A 26,144-nucleotide genomic window follows, 5' to 3' on the forward strand; every position below is an offset into this window, starting at 1 on the left:
CACACACACACGCGCCACAAAGAGGTGGTCTCGCTGCCAAACATTTCCATAAAGGGGCCCAAAGACAGAGCGAGATGCCTGCAGAACAGACAAACGCCTGTGCACATTGTGTACGAGAAGCTCAAGAGTCTCAGTGTCAGACACTGTGACCAGTACAACAGTGTGTGGGTGAAGAAGTTAACCAGACCCGGGTCCGGCACATTCCTCTCTTGGTCAGAGTCGCTGGCACGGTGTCTGCCAAGCGTGTGGATGAACTCAGCGAGGCCCTCTCTGGGAAAACAGTGGACAGGCGGACAGAGCAGCGAGCTGGCGCGTGGACTCGCATCCTCAACGCTGAGAGAGGTTATTGTTACTTGGAAGCTGCCAAAGCCTCCGCCACCCCAAAAGGCAGAGAGCTAAATATGTTTTCACTTTAGATGACGCCATGTTCTTTGTCTACTTAAAATCCAGGCGAATTTCCTTGATTTGAATCAAATGCTTTGAGTACTGTGGACACCCTCTGTCTCCGCTTACCTCCGTGTCTCTTTAACTTTCTACAACTTGTGGCAGCGTCTGTTTTCCATATACATTCGTGGCAAAGTTTAGTCCAATAATTTAAACTCTCTTGTACAGAGCTGGACCTGTGCATCCCGAAGCAAACCGCAGAGACAAGCAGGCTAATGGGAAACACACCAGGCTGATAAAAAGCGAGCGGCCTCTCCTTTGAGACGAGCTCAGGACTCAGTGGTTCCCTGAAATGTTGATTAAACTCATGTGTAGCGCCGAAACGGAGCCTACTTGTTCCAGACCCCAAAAACCTTAACTGAACCCTCCACTCAAGAGTAACTAAGGCCTCATTCTTGACAAATAGTAAAACACTAAACCTCAGCTTGGTGATTTATGCGCCCCCCCCCCAAAAAAAAGAGTTTGGAGCATCTTAGGGCCGTGGCAAAGTCCGTTCATTGTGACACTAATTGCACCGCTCGAGTTCATATCGGCGCATGTGGTTGTTTGATAGCTGCAATGGTCAGCTGATAGGCCGTATGATGCGGAGTTAAGTGGGCTGGACTGCAAAAGTAAAGACAAATGTGCTCTGCTGATAGGATCCATCTGGAATAGGTCTGTTATGGAGCTAAAATCTATACGCCGAGTGATGAATGTGAGAAATAAAGCTCGGGATTCTCAGGCTGAACCAGTAATCCTCTGATTAACTTCACAAAGGTGGACGTGTCCATCGGAAATAAGATGAGAGAGAGATAGGAGAACGTCTATGAGCGCGCGTGCTGAGGAGAGAAAGAGCCAGACAAAGAAAGTGTGTCTTATTGCAAAACTGAAAAAAGCTTCTCCTCTCCAATTTGAGTTCATGGCAACGAGGAAAAGCCTCTCCTTATTGTTGAGAACTCTCTGAAGCACATTGCTCGAGAGACCTCAGCAGACAAATCTGATAACTAAATCCTTGAGCTGTACAGCGGTTGGTAGCATTATCACACGCCAAATTAAAAGCTGCTTTAAAAAGCAACGATGGGGAAGAAAAGGAACACTCGTGATCCCTCCCGATATAGGCCGGATAGCCCTAATCTTTAATTCGCCGTCTTTGGGCTTGCCCAGTCGTTCTTCGCCATTTCTGTGTGGTTTCTACACACATATCCTAAAAGGGCCCGACCTGCACTGACCTTTGAAGGGCCAGGATGTTAACGTCAGTTAAGGGCCGAATATATGTGTGTGTGTGTGTGTGTGTACACATACGTGTGTGTGTGTCTGTGTGTAACTATAAAGTGAGCCTGTGGCTTCCGCGCCGGCTGAGTGGCAAATCTCGTTGTCCACTTAAAGGTCAGCGCCGACCCTCTTGCAACCCTGCGCTGCTATTTATAATCAGCCCCCCCCCACCACCACCACCTTCCGGCACAAAGAGACAGCAGAGCGGGAGAGAGAGATCAGCGGCAATGCTCGACACCACAGAAACACCGGAGTATCGGGCAGATGTCTGCTTCTCATGGGTTTCCTCGCCTTTCCTCCCATCTCAGTGTCACATTTAAATGTTAATCCAACCTCGTCGTCACTGATGGACGACTCTACGGCTAAAGAGCAGAGGCCAGTCAGAGGTGTGGTAGAGGCTTTTTCTTTTTCTTTTTGTGCATTTGAAATGATTCTTTAAGGCTTTGAGCAAAAAGGGAACAGAGCAGTTCTCTTGTTTCAGACCAATTAGACTAATCCTTCAACCTCAGCTTACAGAAATGAAAAGGGCTTTGGGGATTTTCTAACAAAGAATGCTGCTGCATGACGTTCTTTCCGTCCATCACGTGGTCCACACAAAATCAGAAACTCACCTTGACAAACACACACACACGCCTCCTGTTGTGTCACCTGTACACAATTTATTTTACATTTCGAGGAGCTCAGCAGGGGTTGAGCGGTGGTGGAGCTGGCTGTGGCTAATTCATGTCTGAGTCACCAGCGCCAAACACCTGAGGGAATGGACGCACGACGAACGACACACACACACACACACACACACACACACACACACACACACACACACACACACACACACACACACACACACACACACACACACACACACACACACACACACACACACACACACACACACACACACACACACACACACACACACACACACACAGTTATGGCAGGAATATGCAAACGTTAAAAAAATCTTGAAAAGAAATGGAAAAAGCTCCCCCTCTGCTGCTTTGTTATTATTTTACATAACACAAATGCATCAAACCAACTCAAATTATTGACAATTGGAAGAAAACAAAATGTACGACGAAAGTGTTTATGATATTGTGGGCTTGAATTGCCCAGACGACGATGACAGACTACAGTGAGGTGCCTTTCCTAAGATAAACAATGTCTAATGATAAAGAAATCACACAGGTGGCTGTTTGAACTGCTGCATGTCATAAAGAGTAAACTGGATGACTTGAAAGGCTTAAGGAGAGCCGTGAACCGAAACCATGTGAAGAACCAGTGTCTCCCTCACCCTACAGTAAATGCACCCTGAAATATCCTCTATTCTAACATAAGTGCACACAATATGAAATGAGAGCGTTTACCACAACATGGTATGTCTTTGAATTTTTGTACATTACTATTATGTCACACACGCATAAATAACCTTATCAGATGTTCTTGCAGACAAATGTAAATCCAAATTCCACTTACATAGTTTGCAGCCTGACCACAATATGTGCTTTTAATGCACTGTGTATCACACACACACACACACACACACACACACACACACACACACACACACACACACACACACACACACACACACACACACACACACACACACACACACACACACACACACACACACACACACACACACACACACACACACACACACACCAGAGGACCGGTTTCACTGTATAAACAGTCATGTTGGACCCAGGGGACATGTGCATGAATCTGTGTGTGTCCGCCGGCTGGACTATCTCAGTTGGAGCAGCAGCATCACCTGAGGCTTTGAACACACCTGAGGCACGAAACACACCAGTGGTAAACTCTTCTAATCCTGCTGGTATCCGGACTGATACTCTACAGCATTCACACACTTTAATTCTTTTACCTCGTTTTACCTCCTGAGACTGGGATCTCTTTTCTTCTCACTCTCTCTTTATGCCCTTTCTTATCTAAATCACAACGCTCTCCCTTTTTTTTCATCTTTATCTCGCACCAACCAAACTTGGGCCTTTATCTATCAACATGTCAGTCAGGGGGTCTGTCTGCACACTGGTGTGTAGAATCAATGCCAGTGTCCTATCAGTGATGGAGCCAGAACTCTATTGAGACATCGGTGGTTTCACACTAGCCATTACAGATTCACACACGCTTTCGGGCCTCGAATGGCAGTGCAATGAGCGATGGCATTACCAGTTTTACTCCTGGAGGGATTACGCCCGCGTACAATGAGCTTCCTCAGAAGAGGACACAGAGAGGGGGAAAATATTGAGGTTTTTTTTTTTGGCATCTGCCGTGCATCTAGATGACAAAGTGTCACGAATGACAGGAATTCACATGAACAATAGACAGCTCTGCAAAGAATAAAGACTTTTCATTTGAGGGCAGGAGAAGTTCAAAAGTATTCATCATAAGAAAAGAATAGGCTCTCGCCCTTTTCTTTTTTTGGGAGCGGCCAGATATTTAAGCGCTTATTAAAAAGATTCCACATAAAGGGAATCACCCGCATGAGCTTTGGAACAGCACTTTTATGCCGGCACATAATTGCAACCAAATTATAATAATTGTGCCAATTAAAGTAATCCTGAATGAAGAGAGTGTCATCTTAATGTTTCAGTACTTGGGATAAGAGTCTCTCTAATTAAGACTGAATTGCCTGGCTACGTATTCATTCAGAGTGCGATTAGTGAAGAAAAGAAAAAAAAGTTTTGAAGTGTCCGAGAAGTGCCTGTTTCTAGCCACGTCTCTGAGAGGTTTGATTGTTTGGTTGATGAATGCCGGGTCAGAACAACAAAACGCAGAAGAAGAAAGTATCACACGCTGTGACAAAAAGAGTAAAAATCATAAAGGGCATCAAGAGTTTGAGACTTGTGTTACAAATATTGGCAAACACGGTGACACTGCAATGAACAGCACTTCATAAACACTACAAGTTTACCTGACAACAACTTCTCTCCTGTGTTCCTGTGTGTGTGTGTGTGTTTAATGCAGCCTGCATCTCAGGGTCTGATTAATTATACTGATTCTCGGAGGAGTTGGGGGTGACATATGTTCTTGCACTGGTGTGAGAGCGAGGTGTAGGTGTGTGTTTATATGTGTGTGTGTTGCATGCGCACCACACACACACACACACACACACACACACAAGGTTTATGCATGCATATGTTCAATCACAAATGCTTGTAGTTGCAAATAGTGTGTATGTGTGCTTGTTTCGGTTACAGCGTGCATGCAGTTTGCCACAACTTGTGCATGCGTGTGTTAGCGTGTTTATGTGCAATAGTTTGTATGTTTGTGTGGGTGTGTGTGTGTGTGTGAGTAATGAACAGAGGATTCAGGTGCAGCGCCAGAAACACACTCCTGAGTGCGGCGGGGGCATCCTGGCACAGACAGGGCACCAGATGTCAGAGCCGTGCAGGAACCTGCTCAGTGGACCAGAGACACCTTTTTTTTCAGAGTACCAAAAAAGGGATCTTGGCATCCAAGAATAAACTCTCTGAGGGGCCGACTGAACCCGCCCCCACACATCATTAGGTCCAACCCCTCAACCAAAACACAGAACTATGTCCCTTAAAACAAATCACCACTGTCAAAAAATGTAACACATTGACTGACACAGTTTCCTGAACAGTACTTGAAGGTGTTTCTAGAGACACAGGAAGTGACTGATCACGTCCCCTGATGTTGTCTTCACTTATACCTCCATGCTACTCTGTGTGACTGATTAGTTTTCTGTCAACGCCCATTTCAGTACCGAATACGCCCGCCCCACCGTTGAAGTGTAATATACTCCACAATATCCCAACGGCTTGCCGAGAAACAATTTCTGAAGCTGAGCTTCAGTCAGGCAAGAACTTTACCCAGGCACTAGGAATCGTCATTACTTTCTACCCATTTACAGCACGGCAGTTGTTCTATGCAACAACTCAACTAGAAGAACCAATCACAGGTGGAGATGGTGTCCTGACCTTGGCAGAAATACAATGCTATGTCACAGTTCAGAATGCCAGAGACTGTCTGTGAATCAAAAGCAGCATCGGGGAGAAAGACATCCCGATCAACTCGTGTTTGATATGGCCGATGTGCTCACATCTGTGGGGGCCACACACGTATTGTTAAAGTCCAAATGAGATGAGAAAAGCATCAAAGATGACTTTGCACTATACTCGTTCACTGACTTTGGCTTCCTTATGATGTTATTTCATAAAAATATCAGTTTTTCTGTCATGTCACGTATTGAAACTTATGGAAAACCTTGCATGTTAGCGCTCCGATGATCAATGAAAACATACTAATGTTATTTTTGAAGTGGATACAAGTGTCTTTAGGTGAACTGTGAGGGCACTTATCTCCTGAATGTCCTTCTGGTTAATCAAACCTTGTTCTACCACTCATGAAGGATAAAAAGGAGTTCAAACTGAAAGGGGTGCGTCTAGGAAGTGATTGATTTGTGACAGAATACCCCCCCCCCCCCCCCCCCCCCCCCCCCCCCCCCCCCCCCCGCCACGTGTCAAAGATGTGTCCTTGAGCAACATCCAGAACCTGCACTCGCTCAGAAACCTGGAATCACTCTACATTAAGCGATTCAGTAGAAGCTTTTCCTGTAATGTAATGACTCCAAAACAACATCAAGGAAATAAACATACAAAAAGCCCATTACCAGTCTTTGGAAATGGCTGCTTTAATGCAATAACCATGAAGCACGATAGAGCTAGGTTAGCTATAGTCATTAAGCCTCTAATGGCAGCTAAAGCAAGGAACGACTGACTCCTGAGAAGAATCGGAGATACTGAGGAGGAAGAAATGATACAGCTGAAAAAGGAGAGTCACAAGGCTGGAGGCTCCAAATTCAATTAGCTAGTGTTCGTAAAAAAAAAAAAAACATTGTTCAAAACACGGATCTAGGGCTATTAATTCGACAGCCACAAATATGAGGGTCGGTCCAAAACACTTCTTGTTTTGTTTTGTGTTGGTGTGCTGGGCAGGCCACGACGCTGGCTACAGAACTAGTGAGAGAAACATTTAAGCTGCACTTGTGCGTATGTGATTGCTTTGAGCCAATATCTCCTACCGACAGACAGCGCCATCTTTGTTACACGGCTCTCTCCCCCTGCTACCTTGCAATAGTCTGGGTCGCCCCCCCCCCATCTTACCGTTGACGATAGAAATCGCTGAGGTTATTAACCGATTACACATTCTCCATCAGATTAGGAGAGGCTGTGCTGGCCCACTCCCACTACGGGAATTAGCGCTACGCATTTCTCTTCACGCCGTGTCCTACAATGACACTTCACAGCCCTTCATGGCACTTGTTATTGCCAGGCAAGTTGCTAAAAACAGCTTTTAGCTGTTTTGAAAAGCGTGTGTGTTTGTGTGAGATATGAGGGGAAGGTGGGCGTGTGTTTTCATTTTCTCTCTCTCTATTCTAGGAGTTCAGGTACATGCCACAGACAGACGCTGTCACCTCCATCACCGAGAGGCACTTTATGAAACTCGTGCAATATGTGCCCGTGGTTTAGTAGTGCATGGGTCAATTTAGTGTTAATTTAGAGGGTTAGGTAGGGCATGAAGTCTTAACTGAGCTACATTGAAAACATCACAGGCAAGTATCAAACTGGATTTAGCTTTTTTTTAACCTTTTCAAAGAGGGGGATGGAAACCAAAAAGATATTTTTAGACCCACTTTAGTGATACGACTGATCCAGACTATGATTTCCAAAATGTAATATTTCTGATGCTCTGTGTACTGTGGCCTGCTGAGCTGTAAGCCTTACAAAGAGGAGAGAGGAGGAAGAGCGTGCTGCGTTGTGACTGAGATGCAGGGCGACAGTTGACCTATAAGGGGCTGACTCACCCCCACGTTCACTTCACCACTAATATATTCACTTAGTAACGCCCAGAGGATGCGCAGTTCCGCCGTGTAAAAATGGTCGCGCACAACAACACGTCCCATGTATGCGTGTTAAAACACAAACGAAGCGCGCGCGCGCACACACACACACACACACACACACACACACACGATCTGACCAGCATGGGTCATGCGGTAACAGAAAAAAACGATGCTAACTATAAAGACACAGGAAGTGGTCCACTGGTTTAATTTGAGCTCCGAAATAAGATGTGATGTGTGTGAGCGTGTGTTGTGCAGGGAAGAAAGGACAAAAAAAAAAAAAGATACACAGACAGAGGCCTGAGTCTTATCAGCGGAAGATTAGTGCAAGAGATAAGGCCTCTAGGCGAGGCGTTGTGTTTAGCCTGTTTGAGGCTTCCTGTCATCATCATTAAGGCCGCCGCAGAACAGAGCAGCCATTTGGAAAGACACCCAATGAGGACGAAGATAAAGGAAGACAGGACCGTTGGTCAAAAACAAGACCGTATTAAGTCTAATGAGCAGCGTAAGCACAATCCAAATGCTGCGGTGAAGACACTTGAATCCAGGCCGTTGGTGAGATGGAGAAACACTGCAGAATGTTATGGCTGTACCAGTGTATAATTATATCTCTTAAGGTTTATTTTCCACAGTAATTATGGTAAAAGTGTGGACGTTTCCTTTAGGGTGTCCACTATACTTAAACATGATAAAGATATATAATAGAGAAGTGTAGTGACGTATTTTTTTATAAAAAAGGCAGAGATCATCACATTCAGCAAAAATGATTCAGTTACAGCCTTGTGACTAAGATGTGTCTCATCTAAAACCTTGTACTCTGTCCTCCCCTCTCACTGTCCCATGTAACTGCCGTATACAAAAATTGGAAAGTAATGCCTATTGTCCTCTGAAAACCAAACAGCATAAACCTGGTCTAATGAGGCAGTGGTTTGCCTTGGAGACGGGGGGAGGGAGGGTTGTCTGCTGAATCTAGCTGGCCGACCGGCTGACAGTAACTGTCTGTGACGCTTTCCTGCCGCAGGAGTCGTAGGCACTAGTGTATTGTGACAGAGTGCAACCTTTAAAGGCCATCGACTGATGTACAGCAGCGCACAGACCCAGCTTCTCAGGCCTGTGTCGATCTCCTTCTCTCGTCTGTGGTGAACAGGCCTAAAAGCATCCATGACCACACACACACACACACACATGTACAGCGCATGAACAGTCACACTGTCACACTCTCAACACACAAGCGACACACTTCACAGCTCAACCAAACATGTCTGAGCGTCAACTGTTCCGTGTCCAGTTTGAAAGAAATGCGGCCCTTCATGAGTCTGGAGAAGTCCAGGTTATAATACCGACATCATGTACCTTGTGCATTATGCGCAATTACAAAATATGTCGGTCAGTTGCCAATTAGTGTGGCTCTTCAAAGCCACTGGCAGGGACTCTGGATTACTGTAGTCCTCAAAAACAAAATCATCTACTGCCATCTGCTGGTCACAGTTGTTTGTATCAAAGAATATCAGGAATATCAAGAATTGTTATAGTTTATTGACTCTTAGATTCTGTTCTGGCTTTTTGATCTCCTCTGGCCGGTCAGGACACAGAAGCAACTCTGCATTGATTCTCTCTGGGTCCTTAAGCTAAACTCATATGACCTCATTTTCATTTGGTCTTATGTTAAAGATAACCTCAGCATGTAAATGTTATGCCCTGCATTAGAAAGAAAGTGATGGAGGGCCAAAAAAAAAAAGGTAAAACAACGAAAGGAACAAAGAAAAAAAACTCTGCAGGTGGATTGAATAAGCCCGTACACCTCGTAGATCAGATGACTTCGGACGGGGTGATTGTGTCCGTCGGTGTGCTCGTGTGTTGTACCTCTCATAGATCGTCATGAGAGCAATCTGGTCCGACACTCCGTCGCTCTCTTCCAAAAAGAGGATGATCCACGACGTCCTGTAAGGCCACTCTTCTGTCAGGTTGATCCATGACGCCAGACGATCCCAGTTGAAGATGATCTGATTGGCCCGCAACAGACGACCTGTGAACGACGGTGCAAAGCATTAGTGTCTTTTTAACGCTTCTTTCAAAATCAGAGCGACGGGCCCTCAGTTTGTAGCTTCATGTCACCGGCTTTAACTGAAAATGACTTGTAGCCTGTTGCTGTGACGCTGATAGTTTGAACACAGCATTAGAAGTCAGTGGTGTGTTATCAGGATCTAAGAAATGTCAAGATGATTTCAACCATAATATGTTATTCGTCATAAATCAAATACAGTATATTTTGAATACACTAAATCCCATCAGAGCTTTGTTTGTGTATCTTCTTCCTCCTCCATCCTCAGGATGACTAAACTTTACCATTCGATCCCTGTAAAATGAGACTTAATAACTTAAATGTTGCAGTTTAAACAAAATGTAGTTTGTTAATATAACGAGATGAGGGCAGTTTATTCTTTACCGGTGATAGAAACGATGTTGAGCAGCCTCCTCATGGTCTGTGGGCTGATGTCGCTGAACCAGTCCTCGGTCACCAGCAGCTTGGTCAGGTCGAAGGACATCTGTCTGGTGATGGTCCTCTGCATCTGCCGACGCCGGTACGTGTCCTGAACAGAGCGAGTTCACAAAGAGAGAAAGAAATTCAAAGATCACAAGAGCGACAGTTTGACATGTCGTCAATTTTTCCCCGCTGGCTTAGCAAAGATTAACATGTTTCCACGACTTTGAGTTGTTTTAATGGAACTTCAAAACGTATCAGAATGGCAATTTTATTCATTATTATGTTTTCTATTATTATGTGGAAACCAGCAATCCTGTCTGTCAAAAAAACAGCTGTTTATCAGTTGGAAAGCAGGAGCTGTCTTACAGTCACAGATGTAAAACCAGTACAGCCGCAGCTAACGTGAAACAGAAGCGTTAACATTACTCTTGACCCTTGAATGTTTTATTACTTGCGTGTCGTCCCTGCAAGCTGTGCATCATGAGACAGGAGAGAGGCGTGTCAGGATCACCATGTCACCTCACCCCATGGTCTAACCGTATGCTGTGATATATTAAGGAATACAGGTAGATGTGTGGATAGACCATGTGCTCATATTCTTGACTTCCTTTGCACCCTATTCATCTTTAACTGTACTTACATTAAATTATCTTACGGTAATATATTAATGGCAGTTCAACTTGTGCTAATTGTGATAATAATCCAGCAAAGGTCTGCATCTTAACCCTATGAGGTGTGAGTGAAACCAATTAAAAGCATTTTGTTTCTTTCATTTTGTCCCTCTTAACGATCAGCTTCTTCAGTCTTCTCTTCTACATCATCTCTCTTTTCCATAAAAAAAGATCGTAACATACGATTTGCTGCAAATACAAATCAAAGAGCCACTGTCCGAAGCCGAACAGTCACGACACGAAAGCGAGCTATTGACACAGATCTAGCAGAGGACATCTGTGATGATATCAGACGGCTGACATGGTCATGAGCCAAGGCGAGGCTTTTGGTTGACTTTGAAGTCGTAACGCCGGTCTCATGACCCCTTTCACGGGGAGATGAAACATATGGCCAGCACTCAGTGAGAACTGAAAAGATCCACCATACAGACAGTCCATTGTGGCGGACTTTTTAATATGTATGTTGATCTTTACTGTAGCTTTACAGCGTCATTGGTTCATTTCGATGATTTGTTTTGTATCTGCTTATTTCTAAGGGTTCTTCTCTTTCATTTTGTAAAAAAACTTTATATTTTAAAAAGGTGGTTCTTCTATTTTTAGGAGCTGCATCCAGAGTTCCAGGAAATAATTACTTTCCTTAGAAAATAGGGATTCATTTAATCACAATAAGTGGAAATAAGATGGGAGAGATATTCCTAATGCCATCCACAACTTCAAAAGCCACATGAAAATGGAGAGCCACTAATTCATTTTCCCCTTCTGCCCTCATTTTAATCTCCACTTGTAGAAAGAGGGCCCTCCTGCCAAGAGCTAGCTCGTGGCAGAGGGCAAATAAAAAGAGCACGCCGCCCCATAATAGAAGGGCCAACAACAATAATTGAGGGTACAAGATAAACCCGAGGTACAAACAAATGTCAGACAAACAAACAAGAGAGGGAGGCGGGAAGGAAGGAGGGGTAGGGAGAAGGTCTCGCAGGGGGGGGGGGGGGGGGAGGCATCAGCGACAGCAGCAGTCACTTAGCCTCCTGCCAGCAGACCTGGTGCCAGTGTTTTGTCACAGGGACCCACTGCTGCTAGGCCTTGTCATTAGGCTGTGGCAACGCAGCAGGAAGGATAAACAGTCATTACATCAATTACACCAGGAACCTTGGCCGCATACCGAGCACCTCTCCTTTTGTATCTGTGTGTCTCCTTCTGTCCTCTGGCCTCTGCACTGCCTGCCAAACACCACGCCTGCACTGCACTGCCCCCCCCCCCCCCCCCCCCCCCCCCCACCCCCCCCCCCCCACCCCCACCTCCTTTCAGGGAGGAGAACGAAAAGAAAGCGCAGTGAGGATCTCTAAAGCTAATCCAATGTTTTCTACTCACATGATGGTGGAACTAACTGCATTTTAATTGTGTTTGATTAATGTGAAGACATTAAGCATTCATTTCCAACTGTATGATGTTTCCGGATAACATTTGAGTGTTGTGGGAAAACAAACTATTTTTTTCTGTCTCCGCTTTAATTTGGTATCAAAACATTCTCTGCAATTTGTTGTTATTGTGTTTTGATTGTTGTCAAGGGTTCGGGCGGGGAGTGAACTGTGTATATTTAGGGTGACAAGTAGAATAAACAACGCTTGATATATTGCCCTTGGTGCATCTTATTATGATTAATTATAATCCTACTCTTGGACTTGTATTTCTAATATTGCCCATCTATTATTATTATGATTCTTCCACCCATGTCTCATATTGCATCCCCAGTGTACTAGAAGGGGGGGGGGGGGGGGGGGGGGGGGGGTACTCATTGGATTGCCTCCCCCATAGCATGTTGTTTGTGTGCATCCTTGTTTTCATTATTAAAGAACATTGTTGGGTTTGGGGCTGTAGACCCCAACAAAACATTGTGTGACATATTGATCTATTCAGATAAACATGACTGGAATGACTGGAATGACTGTTACCCTGCGGTTCAGGGTGTTCTTGCTGCCAAACTTGGCCTGGTCCACGCTGCTCTGAGACATCTTCCTGTCCATGTCTTCATTCCATCCTGGACAGACAAAAGACAGAAAGAGATGGCCTTAAATAAACACATTGCAAGCCTCTATTTAAATAGAACTGTATCTGTGCAACTGTGTGCAATCCTCATATATGCGTTGACAATATGTTGTATATTTGCCGTTGTCCTTTACCTTCAGCGGGCGAGCTCTCTCCATTGACAGGCGCTGCCAGACAGAGCTTTTTGGCCGTGCTGAGACCTCTGCTGTTGAGGAATACCGGCAGGTGGACGATGTTCCTCATGTAGTCATGTCCGTTGATGTTGGAGTCTCTCAGCACACTGTTGAGGTTTTGGTTGATGGCTTTGATGATAATATGGGGGTCGCTGGCAAAGATGGAGATAAACGGGCCTTTGGAGAAGAGTACCCTCACCTGGAACGAGAAACCGTGAGTTGCTGTGTAAATCTTTCACCACCTTTCTTGTAATTCAATAAAATATGTTTTTCAAACTTTGATACCTGCTGCAGTACTGTTTGTAATAAGAAAAATAAAATGCTTTCAGGGTCTCTACAGTGTTGCTAACACAGGAGATCCCTCTGTGGAGTGTCCACTACTTTAATGTCTAAAATGGGAAGTTTACAATCGACAATAACACGACAGCTAGAGGCAACAGTCAGCTGTAGAACTTAAACTTAACGACTTGTGTGAGCACATGGTGTTGGGGATTTCCCACTTTGCCAACTAAGGGACATTGTCCAAGTGTCACAGGACATTGATTTGTGCTTCATGCATACATGGTTTGTTAACCCCTCCTCCCATAGGAGCATCAACCACGGCTCCACTACATGAGCTGCTTCTTTAATGCACTTTATTTGGTACGAAAAACATTTTCAGAGTGACTAGGGGGGTGCTTGTAAAGAATATTACATTAGCACACAGGATGTTGCCATCTTCACTGGGATTTCTTCATCAAATAACAACATTTGACTTAAGGACATTTTATTACAGCAGCTGAAGAGGAAGAATCTCAACTTGGAGGCGCGCTAAGGCAGCTGGGAGGCCGCACAGTGCCGGAGGTGTGTGGGCGCTGTGTGCACAGGCGAAAGACCCACGGAGAGTTAAGGCCATATGGCAGCAGCCATTTGTTTGAGGGACAGATGTTGTTGAAAAGTGTAATTGCTTATCAGCCAATAGGAAAGCTGCACTCATCATTTATGTTCCTACGCACAGAAGCTTGTGCAAACACACACCGTGTCCAGCATCTGCAGAACTTTGTCCTGCTCACAGGCGTCCAGTCCGTCGATGATGACGGTCATGCGTGTCTGGTTCTGGGTAAAGCCATCTATGGTTTTGGCCATTTTTGACATTAGCTCCACTTCATGCTTCAGAACCTGGTGTGAGACAGGGGAAGAAGATCAATGTCTCAAAAACAAGGAAGGGGGAAATTGATTGGATTGGGAACTACAGTGTCATGACTTCACAAGCATAATGGAATGCCCCTTTATCCATGAAAACAGGAAGTCGAATGGCTTGCATTTGACTGGGTACAATGAATAAAGTCAATTAGTCTACCTTCATAAATCCTTCACTCTTGAGCCTATGCAAGTTGTCGGCAGCACTGTGCAGCCGTTTCCTCTGGGAGTTGAGGACGGAGTCGGCCACCTGCCACCAGGTCTTACAGTTGAGCAGTAAGGCCAGGCCCACCACACTGGCCATGGCTATCAGCACTGCATTCACTGTCAAATTCTCAGGGTCCACCTGGGAAATAAAAGCGGTGAAGCTGATTACTAGGCCGTCCGGTGCCCTCGTGGTAAGAAGGCACGCTATTTAAACTCAGTGTCACCGATTCATACCTCTAACCTACCTTAAAGATGGCCAACAAGGCTATACCGGTGATCAGGCATCCCAGTGTCAAGGCAAACAGCACGAATGAGGGAACACAACATGTCTTCTTCCACTTCTTACCTGAGGAAGGTAGAGGATAATGTGAGAGAGACGCACTTCGATTACAAATCACTTTTACTTTTCGACTTTGTGCGCTGGCTGAAACAAACATTACATGACTGACATCCAAAGTCAAAGACAGAAACGTCACCTTGGATCTCATCTTTCTTGAAAACCCTGAAGAGTCTGGTGGCCATGAAGCCGAACTCCCTCTCGCAGGCATCAGAGAGCGTGGCGATCATCTCAGCCATGGAGGTCTCCCCTCCGACACTGGACAGACGATTATAGTCGGTGAACAGGAACCTGTGTGACATGTTAGAAACAGAAACGATGCTTTTAATTGTTCAGTTACACAGCAAACCTCAGACGGGACTGGGACTTAAGCATTCATTTGAACAAGATTGTTAGAATTGCAATAATACATGTAATAATCAATGGTACTCCTCCTTGACCTGAGGAAATGATAGCAGTTAGTGTGTGTATTTGTGTGTGTGTGTGTCACTGTCACCTGACAGGCAGTGCGCGGGTGGTCTGCTCAGGAAGTTCGGGGGGGTTGACAAACATCAGTTTGAGCAGCAGCTCCAGGTAACCGACCTGGCGAGCCAGACGGGTGCTGATGACCCACGCCCAGTGCCAGCTCTCCCTCTCACGCCGACTTCCAAAGTACACCAACACTGGAGACAGTAGAGGTTCAACCGTTAAGTCCTTTTCATAAACATCACCAAGTTGTCTTCTTTAAAAATCAATGATAAGTTAAGAAGTTCATGTTGGTTGTATAACAGCATGCTCTAGTGAGGAAAAGCTGTTTTAAACGCATCATACAGAAAAGTTTCATCTTTAACACCAGTGTTGCATTTCTAGCTCATCGGTCTCCTCACCAAAAAAGATGTAGATCAGAGCGAGGAGGCTGAGGGAGACGGCGATAGCCAGCTGGGGATCGACAGTAAAGCCCAGAACCACGGCCACCGAGCCGCAGAGCAGCAGCGTGAGAAAGACCACCAGCCACGAGAACTGGAACAATGGCTCTATCTGCTGGCCCGCGAAGGTCTTCATCTCATCTGACAGACAAGAGGAAGGAAAGAAATATGTGAGGATATGAAGCAATATGAGAACAAACCCATTTAGGGTTCCCACTCTTTTCTAGACATACTGTTCCAGTGATGATCTATAGCTGGTATGACACTAATATGTTTCTCTCTCTGGAAGTCTGATTAAAAAGACGCACGGTCTACAACTATAACTTATCTATGAAATCGTTTTTTGCGTGCTTTCTCATTCTGATTCTTAGAAATTATGCATCAACTTTATTTAATTTGTTTTCATGCAAACAAATATGACATGATTCAACTGTTTAAAACAAGTTGGGAAGAAAGCAACATTATGTACTGTCATTCAATCTGCACGTGCTACCATGTGACTGACTTGGGGGCGTGTTTACAGCGTTTCCACAACATAATTAGGGCAGACTATTTAAAATACTCTCGTCTATAAACTACCATTTGAACGTCGATATGATCCTGAACATAACTTTGCCCTTTCAGATGGCAAATCTGCTTAATTAAGGAAAATAGGAGAATGTTGAAATCATTTTCCAGGTTTTCTAGGACGCGTGGAAACAATTTAACCTCATAACAAAGTGTTACAGACGGATTAAGAGAAACTGAGGAAAGGCACCGTCCACAAAGCTAATTTTCCCAATAAGTACTTCTCATGTTTTTATGAGACCGTTTTGAATGCTGTGGGCTTACTTACCCTCCAGTTTCTTGAGAAGGAAAGACTTCCCGCTGCCCCACTGAGCGTAAAGGCCAACACAGATAGGGGGCTGCATGGTGGGCTCACTAAGGATGTCTGCTAGAGCGCTGCTATACAGGTCATAACCCAACATGTCTCCATCGGACTCAGAGGGGGAGAGGTGCTCTGAGAAAGAATAGGAGAGACAGAAACAGTTAAATAGTGCAGAAGAAGAGAAGAGAAGACAAAGTAAAGCTGTTCATTATTTCCTGATATCAGTACAATGCAAAGAGCATATTTTGTCACACAATTCGTCCTGAATGAGAAGGAAAAATGGTTCATACTGGCTCCAAATATCTGTGTGAGGATGCTTTTCTGGTGGGTGCAGTCGATGTTGTACGGCGTCTCGCCAGCTTTGTTTGGGCGGTAAAGCAGGCGGCCATCTTTGGGGTTCCTCAGCAGCAGCTCAGCCAACTTCCGGCTGCGCCCTCGAATGGCGATGTGGAGGGGTGTGTCCCCTTTCTGAAGGAAGAAAAACACGGAATAGCTATCTGGAAAACACTCAGATCACTAAACTAAAAAAACGTGATAAAAGTACTGTTGCATGTACTGTGCAAGTATGTTTTAAAAAAGTACCTTTTCCACTGCAGACACCTTGGCTCCTTTATCTAGCAGGAGCTCCACTATCTCTATGCTCCTCATTTTTGTGGCTTTGATGAGTGGGGTCTCTCCCTCCTAAAATGCAACAACACACATCATCAATACCATTCTGAATTTTACATTTACAATGAATCAACACCATATAAGTGAAAAACATACCACTGCTTACACACAATAGTTGTATTTATTTAGAAAGAAAGGAACAAAGCCTGCGGTAGGCTGTTATAAGGAAATATTCCCGGTTGTCTGGTTGCTATGGTCATCAGAGGAACATGATACTTTGGAAATAACAATCGAGGAATTCAAAGGATAACAGAGAGCACGTTTGACTGAGTGTGCCATACCTTAGTGCAGCTCTCGGTGTCGGGGTTACACTGCAGGATGTCTCTCACCATGGTAGCGTTGCCTTTCTCCACTGCCCAGTAGAGGGCAGTCTTTCCATCCTGACATGGAAAGGACAAGGCAAATACTGTTGTTTATCGTAGAAAAAAGAAACTGTACTAGTGCGATATATATAGAGAAATATATATATATATATACACACATGTATAGGGCATCAAGGAGTGTCTGTTTATATAGCAATAATGCGTGTGTATATTTGTGTGATCCCATGGATTAAAAGTCACTTTACCAAGAAACAACAGAACTAAACAGCATGGAGTAGCAGTGTGACATATCACATAGAGAACACAAGAAGGCCTCATGCCTGTTTCCAAACATGAACAAGGCAGCAAAGACAGCGTGAGAGGAATTCTCACCTGGCCCCTGACGTCAATGTCAGCGTATTTGTTCAGCAGAGCTCGGACTATCTCCACATGACCTCCTCTCACGGCTCCAATCAGCATCGTCTCCCCACTCTGACAGCGACGGTGAAAGAGAGACAGACAGGAAAAACATGGATTGTATTTCATTGATATTGTATTACATATCAACTAGTCTTCCACATCATCAAACAGCTGTTACGCTGCTGCAGGGTGGCCTCACCCTGTCTAGGATGTTGACATAGGTGCCGGCGTCCAGCAGGTCCTGTACGATCTCGGTGTGACCGTCCTTGGCGGCGATGGCCAGGGCCGTGTTGCCATCCTTGTCCGTCATGTTGACATTTGGGTTATTCTTCAGCAGCTCCTTCACAACCTCTGTAGAGCCGCTTTTCACTCCCACAATCAGAGCGGTCATTGAGTTCTGAAAAAACAAAGAGGAAGCTATTTAAATGAGCAAATTGTTTCTTTCTACTTGACTGGGTGTTTTGGGGTTTTTGGTTGGTGTTCAATATAGCACACGGTCAATAATTTATGGCTGGAGATTAACTAATTGTTTTTCCAAAATGTTATCAGTCGATTTTAGTGGCAACACTGCAGGCTTATTGACAATTTAGTATTGATATATTGTCTAGCGAGCCCAATAACTCATATGTTTGTCCGGGCACTGGAGTCTCTAAATCACATGTAAACGAATTGCTCTGCAACATTAGCTACCCTAGTTCCCTCGGATTATTGATGCTATGTATCGAACTGTCACATTTTTCAGTTGGTGACAGCACAGATGCAACATGACTCGAAGGAGCACAGATGCGCTGTGTCATAGATGCAATCAATTATTTAATATTACCGTTTACTAATGAGGTTGTGGCGCTTGGGAGCATTAAATCTTGATTATACTCGGGCGAGAACAGGCCGCTTAGTTTGTCATGGCACCCACGATGAACCCAAAGCAAAATTAGACTTGCTCAGCTGTGAAGCTACCTGTTCAGTTTACCAAATCAAATATTAACATTGTTTAGGAAACACTAACAAATATTATACTATTTCAAATACGTGCAAAGTCATGTAGGCGTTGTAATGCGGGGATCAGTACTCAAATAACAATTTTCCATATTTTTCCAGACTCTCAAGACGTATCTAAGAACCCCGACAATAATGTTTTTGTGTCTAACCGACCTATAGGGACTGCACTTTCTGGAATTGGTCCAGTATTGAGCGAGAGCGCCGTAAACGGCAGCTGCTTATGGGCTGCAATGTAATCCCATCAAGGCAATTCCTCACAGTCATTTAATTCACCAAAAGTGCTTGTTGTTGCCACTGACATGCTTTGAATGTTATTCTAAGTATCTGAGAGCATTATGGAAAGAATCTCGCTCACGGAGATGTCTTGTTCAGATATATCCCGAGGTGACGTGCTGCTGTACGGAGACGCAAGTCCCGGTGTTGTCAGTTCGTTGTGTTGTAGCAAAGAAGGCGTAGCTTTGTGTTTTCAATGTCGTGGCTGAATATTCAATACAGATTCACAATGAGACTTTTCGTTGAACGGGACTAACAAACAGACCGGATCAAGCGAAATGTAAAGAGAAACGTTGTATTTCTCTGCAGGGTCCTTTCCATAATGTTATCCGACACGTATACTAACGATCTGAACCTGTTAGTGGCAAAAACAAGCTCCTTTAGTGAAGCTAACGTTACATTTACGCTCGCAGCTCGTTGGGTGGCTGCCAGTTACAGCGTGATGCTGGACCAATTTCACAAATTGTTGTCCCCATTAGTCACTTGGACACCAAAACATGAGAAAAGAGCGTGAAATGTATGAATGGATGAAAAATACCATAGTTACCCTTTCAAATCAACATCTTTTTATTATTTTATTAATGAAAATACCATATTGTACTTCAATCTTCACAGATATACCTCAATTACATTTTTTCAAAACTGTTATTAATAAATATATATGTTTTGTATATAACTATTTAAAACTACAATTGTTAACTGCAATTGTAGTTCTTCCACTAGTGTTGGATCTCTATTAAATGCTACTGACGGATAGTAAACAGCCATTCACAGACAATCTACTTACCGCTCCTTCTTGGTCCACATCGGCCCCGTTGGCCAGAAGGTGCATCACGCTGTCATAGTGGCCCTTCCTGGCTGCCCAGATCAAAGGAGTGGTCCCATACTGCAAAGGAAAAGAGAAAATATGTAACTATTTAGTCAAAAACCCAGGGAGCTGTAATTAACTGTGCGGGAAGGTTACTAAATAAAGAGAAGAGGGACTTGGGGAACTAGAAGGGTGGATGTGGACCAAAGCAATTGGATCTTTTAATCTCATCCCGCTAACTACATCTTCTGTGGGATTAAATAAAGAAGTGAATGAACATCTGTCAGTATGTAGTTACCTTGTCGGAGCAGTTGACCTTGGCTCCGTGCTGCAGCAGGAGATGGACAATCTCTGCGTGGCCTCGACCCGCCGCCCAGATAATGGGGTAGACGCTGTACTGTTGGGCCAGAGGAGACGGGTGAAGTCATGCTGACAGTAACTAATGACCAGTGTCAGGCCTGCGCTCGTACTAACGCTTTAAGCCACCTGACATGACTGAAACAGAGGCATCGCACACTGCAGGTGAAGAGCAGAGTTGTGGTTGCGTCCACAGTTTTGTTACTGTGAAGTGATGTGTCATGTTTTTAACTAGTGAGCTGAAACATTGGATTACATTTACATGGAGCAATCAGAGTAAAACACATCACGTGAACATTGTATTTAAAGTAAACGGCCCCATCCAGAGACCACGTACTTTAAACATACTTATTGACTTTGTACTTTTCAATCCTGATATAAAAGGAACAACAGATGCCAATGATGCTATTATTATTATTATTATGGGGGAACAAAGAAAAAGTACAGTGTGTCCGGTTTTGATACCTGACCAGTGATGTTGGGGTTAGCTCCCTTCTCCAAAAGCAGCTGGACCACATCTGCACGACCTTTATAGGCGCCCCACATGAGAGCGGTCCAACCTCCCTGAGTAGGACACACACACAGAACACAGGTGAGTTGGAGAGGAGAGAATGTGTTCATGACCCCCTTCATATAGAATATATACATTCTGGATGTATCATTTTATCATTACAAGGTGTAAGGGCAGCAACAGCAGTGTTAAATTCAAGCAGTATAGGTCAAATCTAAGCAGTTTTTGTGGAAGGAAAATGTGCTATTTACAGCTGGTGTGACACACTTTCCACTGAGTGAACAGTATCACACTGTGTGGTTTATAATAATCCCGCCGTGATGATCTGTCCTGTGCAGCTTAGACATGCCTCGCATGGCAATGAGTCAGGTGACGTCCCGAGTCACTTCCGTAAAGTAAAACTAAATGTCACATCATACATGAAAGAATAGTGGAGGAAATTAAAAAAAAGTGTAATCTTTGAGTGCCCGTAAAGAAATGTTTTTATTGTACGGGATGTATCGCAAACACCTGATAATTTACACGACCTATTGATGGTTGTTTCTCATTAGGATTATATTCTGGAAATGCCCGTTGCCTCTTGAGCTGGGACATGTACATCACAACTAGCAATATCTTCGGCCCCAGGTGATAAATATGATATTTACATCTCATTTGCATGCTGCCAAATCGTCTGCTCGTGCATGTAGAGAACAGCTACTACAGCGAGCCTGCAGACCGTCTGCCTTGGAAAGCTCTAGATCCCAAAGACTAAATTACATCACTGCCCCGTACGGAGACAACCGGAGATCAGTAAATGGTATTACTACCGGAGAACATGAAATAATTTCATTTTATGTCCATTTCAAGGCGAAAGATCATCCTGTTCCACCAGCACTGCGGTCATTACATTTGACAGAAACCACTAATGCACATACAATCAAGACTTTATTATATTCTGATCGCATAAAGGCTACGTATTAAACCATTGATTGTCAATTTATTTTGGCACTAAGGATATATTACTATGTGTAGTCTTGCTTCACGCTACACACCAGCAGGGATGCACTCACAATAAGTTGATTGTCTGGAATCCATTGTCAGGAAAATTGTTAATATTGTCACGAGTGGCTCGAAAAATCTGTCTAGCTCGCTATCATGGAAGACAAGTGAAAACTAAATACAGGAGTTATCATGTAAGAAACAACAGACCCACACAGTTTATTTATCCTAGAATTTATTCAGGAGGACTTCATGATTTACGATTGTTATTTAACATTGTTGATTCTTCGTTTTTTACTTATAACGATGTTCACTTAAAAAAACAATATTTGTTTCTTTACTAAATGTAAGGTGAAGTGATTCCAGTATGTTTTATTGCCATTTTATACATTTAGATGATTATTTATGGCCAGGATAATCGTGACATGAAATTTTCTCATCGTCCCATGCCTACACCCCAAATTTATTTCTTCTTAAGATGATAGTCTTGGCATTTCAGACATTGTTTCACAGTATTTAGTAGAGATGTAGAGACAACAAGGAGACGAGAGGGTGACATGCGACAAAGGTCCCTCGAATCAAAACAAGGACGCTGTGATTACATGACACACGGATCATCCACTGGGACGGACCGCCCAATTTTCCTACCGATTCCACCTTTTTTTAATTTACATTTTTTACTATTTTCTTGACTTAAAGGTGATAAACCTGTATGGGTTTGGATAAGTTTTTCAGATATAAAACAAAAGAATCTGCAGTAACTTTCTATGTTCTCACCATGTCTCGATGTTCCAGGTTAGCATTGTTCTCCAGCAGCTCCCTCACCACCTCGATGTGGCCCTCCTTAGCTGCCGAGATCAGCGAGGTCCAGCAGTCCTGCACACACACACACACACACACAACCTGTTACCTCCAAAATCCGGTCGGACAAACACCTGTTCAAGTGCTACGTGGGACGTCCCGAGAAGTGGTCAAAGCACTGTATACCTACCAGCTGGTCATACCAGGTGCTCACGGAAACAGGGTGTCGCATTGGACAGACAGGAGTGTCGGAGTGTTTAAGTAACGAAAGACAAGTGCAAGCAACTATTGTATGTAACGCTTCTCCTTTCTCCTTCCTGCTGGTGCGAGAGTGAGCGCAAGCTTCAGTGTGCCATGTGTAATAGCGGGTTACATGTGCATGTGAGATGTTAATGAGAGGTGTAGCGTGTGAGCATGCGCGTGGAGGGTACATGCGTGCTTAAGTGTGTGCGTGTGTGGGGGGGCTGGCTTCTGAAGGCACAGGGTGTTGGCCAGCAAGTGGATCCTGTCATTTAGTCAAAAGGGCGAAGGTAAGAACGTGTAATAACTCGTCATTATGGCTCATCGCAGCTCATAATAGCCGTGGACTAAGCCCGAGTGTGGTGAGTTCAGCAAGATGGGACATCAAGGCCGCTCGAGTGGATGATGTGGTTCAAATGACCGCATTGTTTTTCACCTGTGCCTGGACTCTCAATGTTGAATGAAACGACCGCGCTCGTGCGTGTTTGTGAGGGCGTGTTCGTATTAGGCGGTTTGGGATGTTGTGTGTGTGTGTGTGTGTGTGTGTGTGTGTGTGTGTGTGTGTGTGTGTGTGCATTCTTACAACATCATCCAAGTTAATGTTGGCTCCTCTCCTAATGAGCTCTTGCAATATCTCCAGATTGCCCTGCTCTGCTGCCACCATCAGGGGAGTCTGTCCATTCTGAAAAATAAAAAAGGAGGGAAGAGAGAAGGAAGTTAAACCGTGATAAAGAGAGATTTTAATGACACTATTTTCCCTGTTACCCTCTGAGAACTCCCTTGGAAAAGAAAAGGCAGGGAGTGATAGTATTTGCTGATTTAACTTAAATCCTACACTTAAGCTTTTCTATTAGTCAAGTTAAAGTTTTAAGGTTAAAGATGGTGTTCTCATCAAATCTCACGAAAAGACTTAAACGTTATGAGAATCATCCATCATTTACATACAGGTACATGGATGACATTTGACCTCATGAATATACTTAGAGGGTAAATACTTCACTAAAACACCCAAAAAACACGTTTAACATGGATTTGGTTCACTAGTGAGCGGTTACAGCAGCAGGATGGTTTGGAATGTGAGATTGACATGAAAATGAACTGTGTGGTTAAGGAAAGGAAGGAACGGGTCACGCAGTTTAACAGCGTCATCACTGATGTTTATTAATAGTTTTTGGACAACAGCGGGAGTCAAAGGCACAGAATAATGACCAAACAGGGTTTTTTTTTGTAAAAGTCAAAGAAAACATTTCCTGGGGGACTGAATGCTTTATATAGGCACTATATCTCATATATATATATATATATCTGATACATAATGTTAACCCTTCATAAACCAAAAACAATATAAACTACTGTCTCTTCTCTTCTCATCTCAGGATTGCTTCACTCAAGCTTCACAACATATTCTAGTTTCCTTCCACTTGTCACATGATCTCAAGGAGCCTCTCGTTACTTCATACTGCTCCCCCAAAATAAACGAGCTGAGCCAACCGGAGGGGTTGTTGTGATAAGGCCGACTTACATCACTCCTGCTGTCCACATCTCTGAACTTGTCCAAGTGGGCTTTGACGGCGACCAGGTTCTCCTCCTCCACGTAGCTGAACAGGCTCTGGATGGCCAGAGAGGTCATCTTCAGGGAGTTGGTGGTATCCATGGCGGACCGCTAACCACCTGTGCACCGCTGCAGAGCGAGAGGAAAACAGATGAGCATCCACAGAAGAAGGCTAAAGACACTGATGGCATCTATCGGGCTAGCACGGCTACGTGTGCAGCACTACTGAGGGAGAAGCAGGGACGTTAAAGCCGGGAAGAGGGTGTGGTGCGTCTTTGAAGTGATGCTCGGCAATAAACAAGTACAGTCCAAACCCAGCACACACGCACAAGCATAAAAACAACAGAGGAGGCATCTTTTTTTACTATAAACGTCACAAGATACAATCAGAGAAGAGGATCACATTTAAAAAAATCTAATTTAAAGAAGAAAAAAACATGGAAATTCTGCTGCATAAACTTTTTTTTATGTATTTACCGGCATACACTTACACTTACACAAATGAATTGGAACGCGAAATAAATTCTTTATTTCAACCTTTTTGGACACGGTGATATGTGTCCGTTTTCAACCATAATGCAAAAAGTGAGCTTACAATCGGATAAAGCACTGAACATGCTCATTACACAGAAGCTAACCGGGTCACTGGGTTCAAGTTCAGTGTTCGTTCCGTCTGCCTGCTCATGCTGAAGACGTGAACCTTCTGCTTGGTATAATGAAGGCAGAACAACAACAACGCTCCAATCCAGGACGTCCACTAAGTCCTCAAAGAACAGCCTCTGAACTTTTGATCCTTTGATTGTCGCGATCATGAGGACAATCGGTGCACTCGACTGTGCGCTCCAATTATTTCAAGACCGAGCTCCGTTCTACCCTCCTCCGCTGCCTGGAATTGGACTTTGGGGAATTAGTGAACACCGAAGAAGAAAAGTTTATTTCTGAAGGTAGAATAGGAGCACACTGTTTCACTGAAACTGCTTTGCACTGATGGGAAAATAGGAGTAGAACGCCGGTAGGTAAATGTCTGCCTTTGACAAAAATCAATGCAGACGGCCCAGTTTGCAGAGATTATCTATAATTAGGCTCCAGCGTTCTAAAGAATTATTTTAAACCCGTGAAACAGACTAGCATGAGAGTCACCTGGAGTTCAACAGCAGTCCTCACACAAGACATTTCTGTTACCTTTGGGCCCTGACAAGAAAATATTAACATGCTGTGAAATATCTAAGCTTCCCAGACACTGAATGCATCTTTTCAGCTGACAAAAGAAACTCCCTCAAACATGGCTGTTTTAGCTGTAGTGGGGATTCAGCCAATCGATGAAAAACTCATTAATGATTCATAAAGTTGGGCTCGTCCATCACGGTCAGACTCACTTCCTGCCGCAGCAACACAGAATGAATCAGCTGCAGTCACTCATTGCTTGCAAAGTTGCCTTGGCAATGGCTTTCACATGAAGATTAGCAAACACGCTGCTCAATATTTCAACATAATCTGTGAGAGCTCAGGCTCAGGTCAACGCTTAAATGTCACATGCCGGTCGGGCCCACAGTCAGTTAAGTGAGAGCAGCTAGAGCATGAATATCTACACATTCTCTCTTTATTCTGAATTCCTTCTTTCTTCAGTCAGGGATCACCTGCCCACCGTTCTCCCACTTCGGACAGTGTCACACAAAAATGAGAGAAAAAATCCTTTGTTTACATTGAAGGATATATATAAGCCTGTTGACACACCCTCCTCAGCTCATTGTCTCTCAGCACAATGGGTGGACGATAAC

The 26,144-nt window shown here is 44.1% G+C and overlaps 1 protein-coding gene across 1 annotated transcript in view; it reads right to left on the reverse strand.

Annotated features, from left to right (window-relative positions):
- Positions 1–26,144, reverse strand: part of kidins220a (kinase D-interacting substrate 220a) — a 42,259-nt gene that overhangs the window by 14,160 nt on the left and 1,955 nt on the right. The window contains 22 exon segments of the mRNA XM_079174962.1: positions 9,449–9,611; positions 10,032–10,176; positions 12,691–12,776; positions 12,919–13,156; positions 13,975–14,115; positions 14,297–14,482; positions 14,589–14,689; positions 14,820–14,971; positions 15,177–15,342; positions 15,547–15,726; positions 16,421–16,585; positions 16,744–16,921; positions 17,036–17,134; positions 17,404–17,502; positions 17,818–17,916; positions 18,044–18,241; positions 19,904–20,002; positions 20,223–20,321; positions 20,747–20,845; positions 22,551–22,649; positions 23,398–23,496; positions 24,337–24,495. Coding sequence (XP_079031088.1) covers positions 9,449–9,611; positions 10,032–10,176; positions 12,691–12,776; positions 12,919–13,156; positions 13,975–14,115; positions 14,297–14,482; positions 14,589–14,689; positions 14,820–14,971; positions 15,177–15,342; positions 15,547–15,726; positions 16,421–16,585; positions 16,744–16,921; positions 17,036–17,134; positions 17,404–17,502; positions 17,818–17,916; positions 18,044–18,241; positions 19,904–20,002; positions 20,223–20,321; positions 20,747–20,845; positions 22,551–22,649; positions 23,398–23,496; positions 24,337–24,468 — 3,023 coding nt within the window. The 5' untranslated portion in view covers positions 24,469–24,495.

Source organism: Pholis gunnellus, assembly GCF_910591455.1.
Source record: "Pholis gunnellus genome assembly, chromosome: 15".
In the NCBI taxonomy this organism is placed as follows: Eukaryota; Metazoa; Chordata; class Actinopteri; order Perciformes; family Pholidae; genus Pholis; species Pholis gunnellus.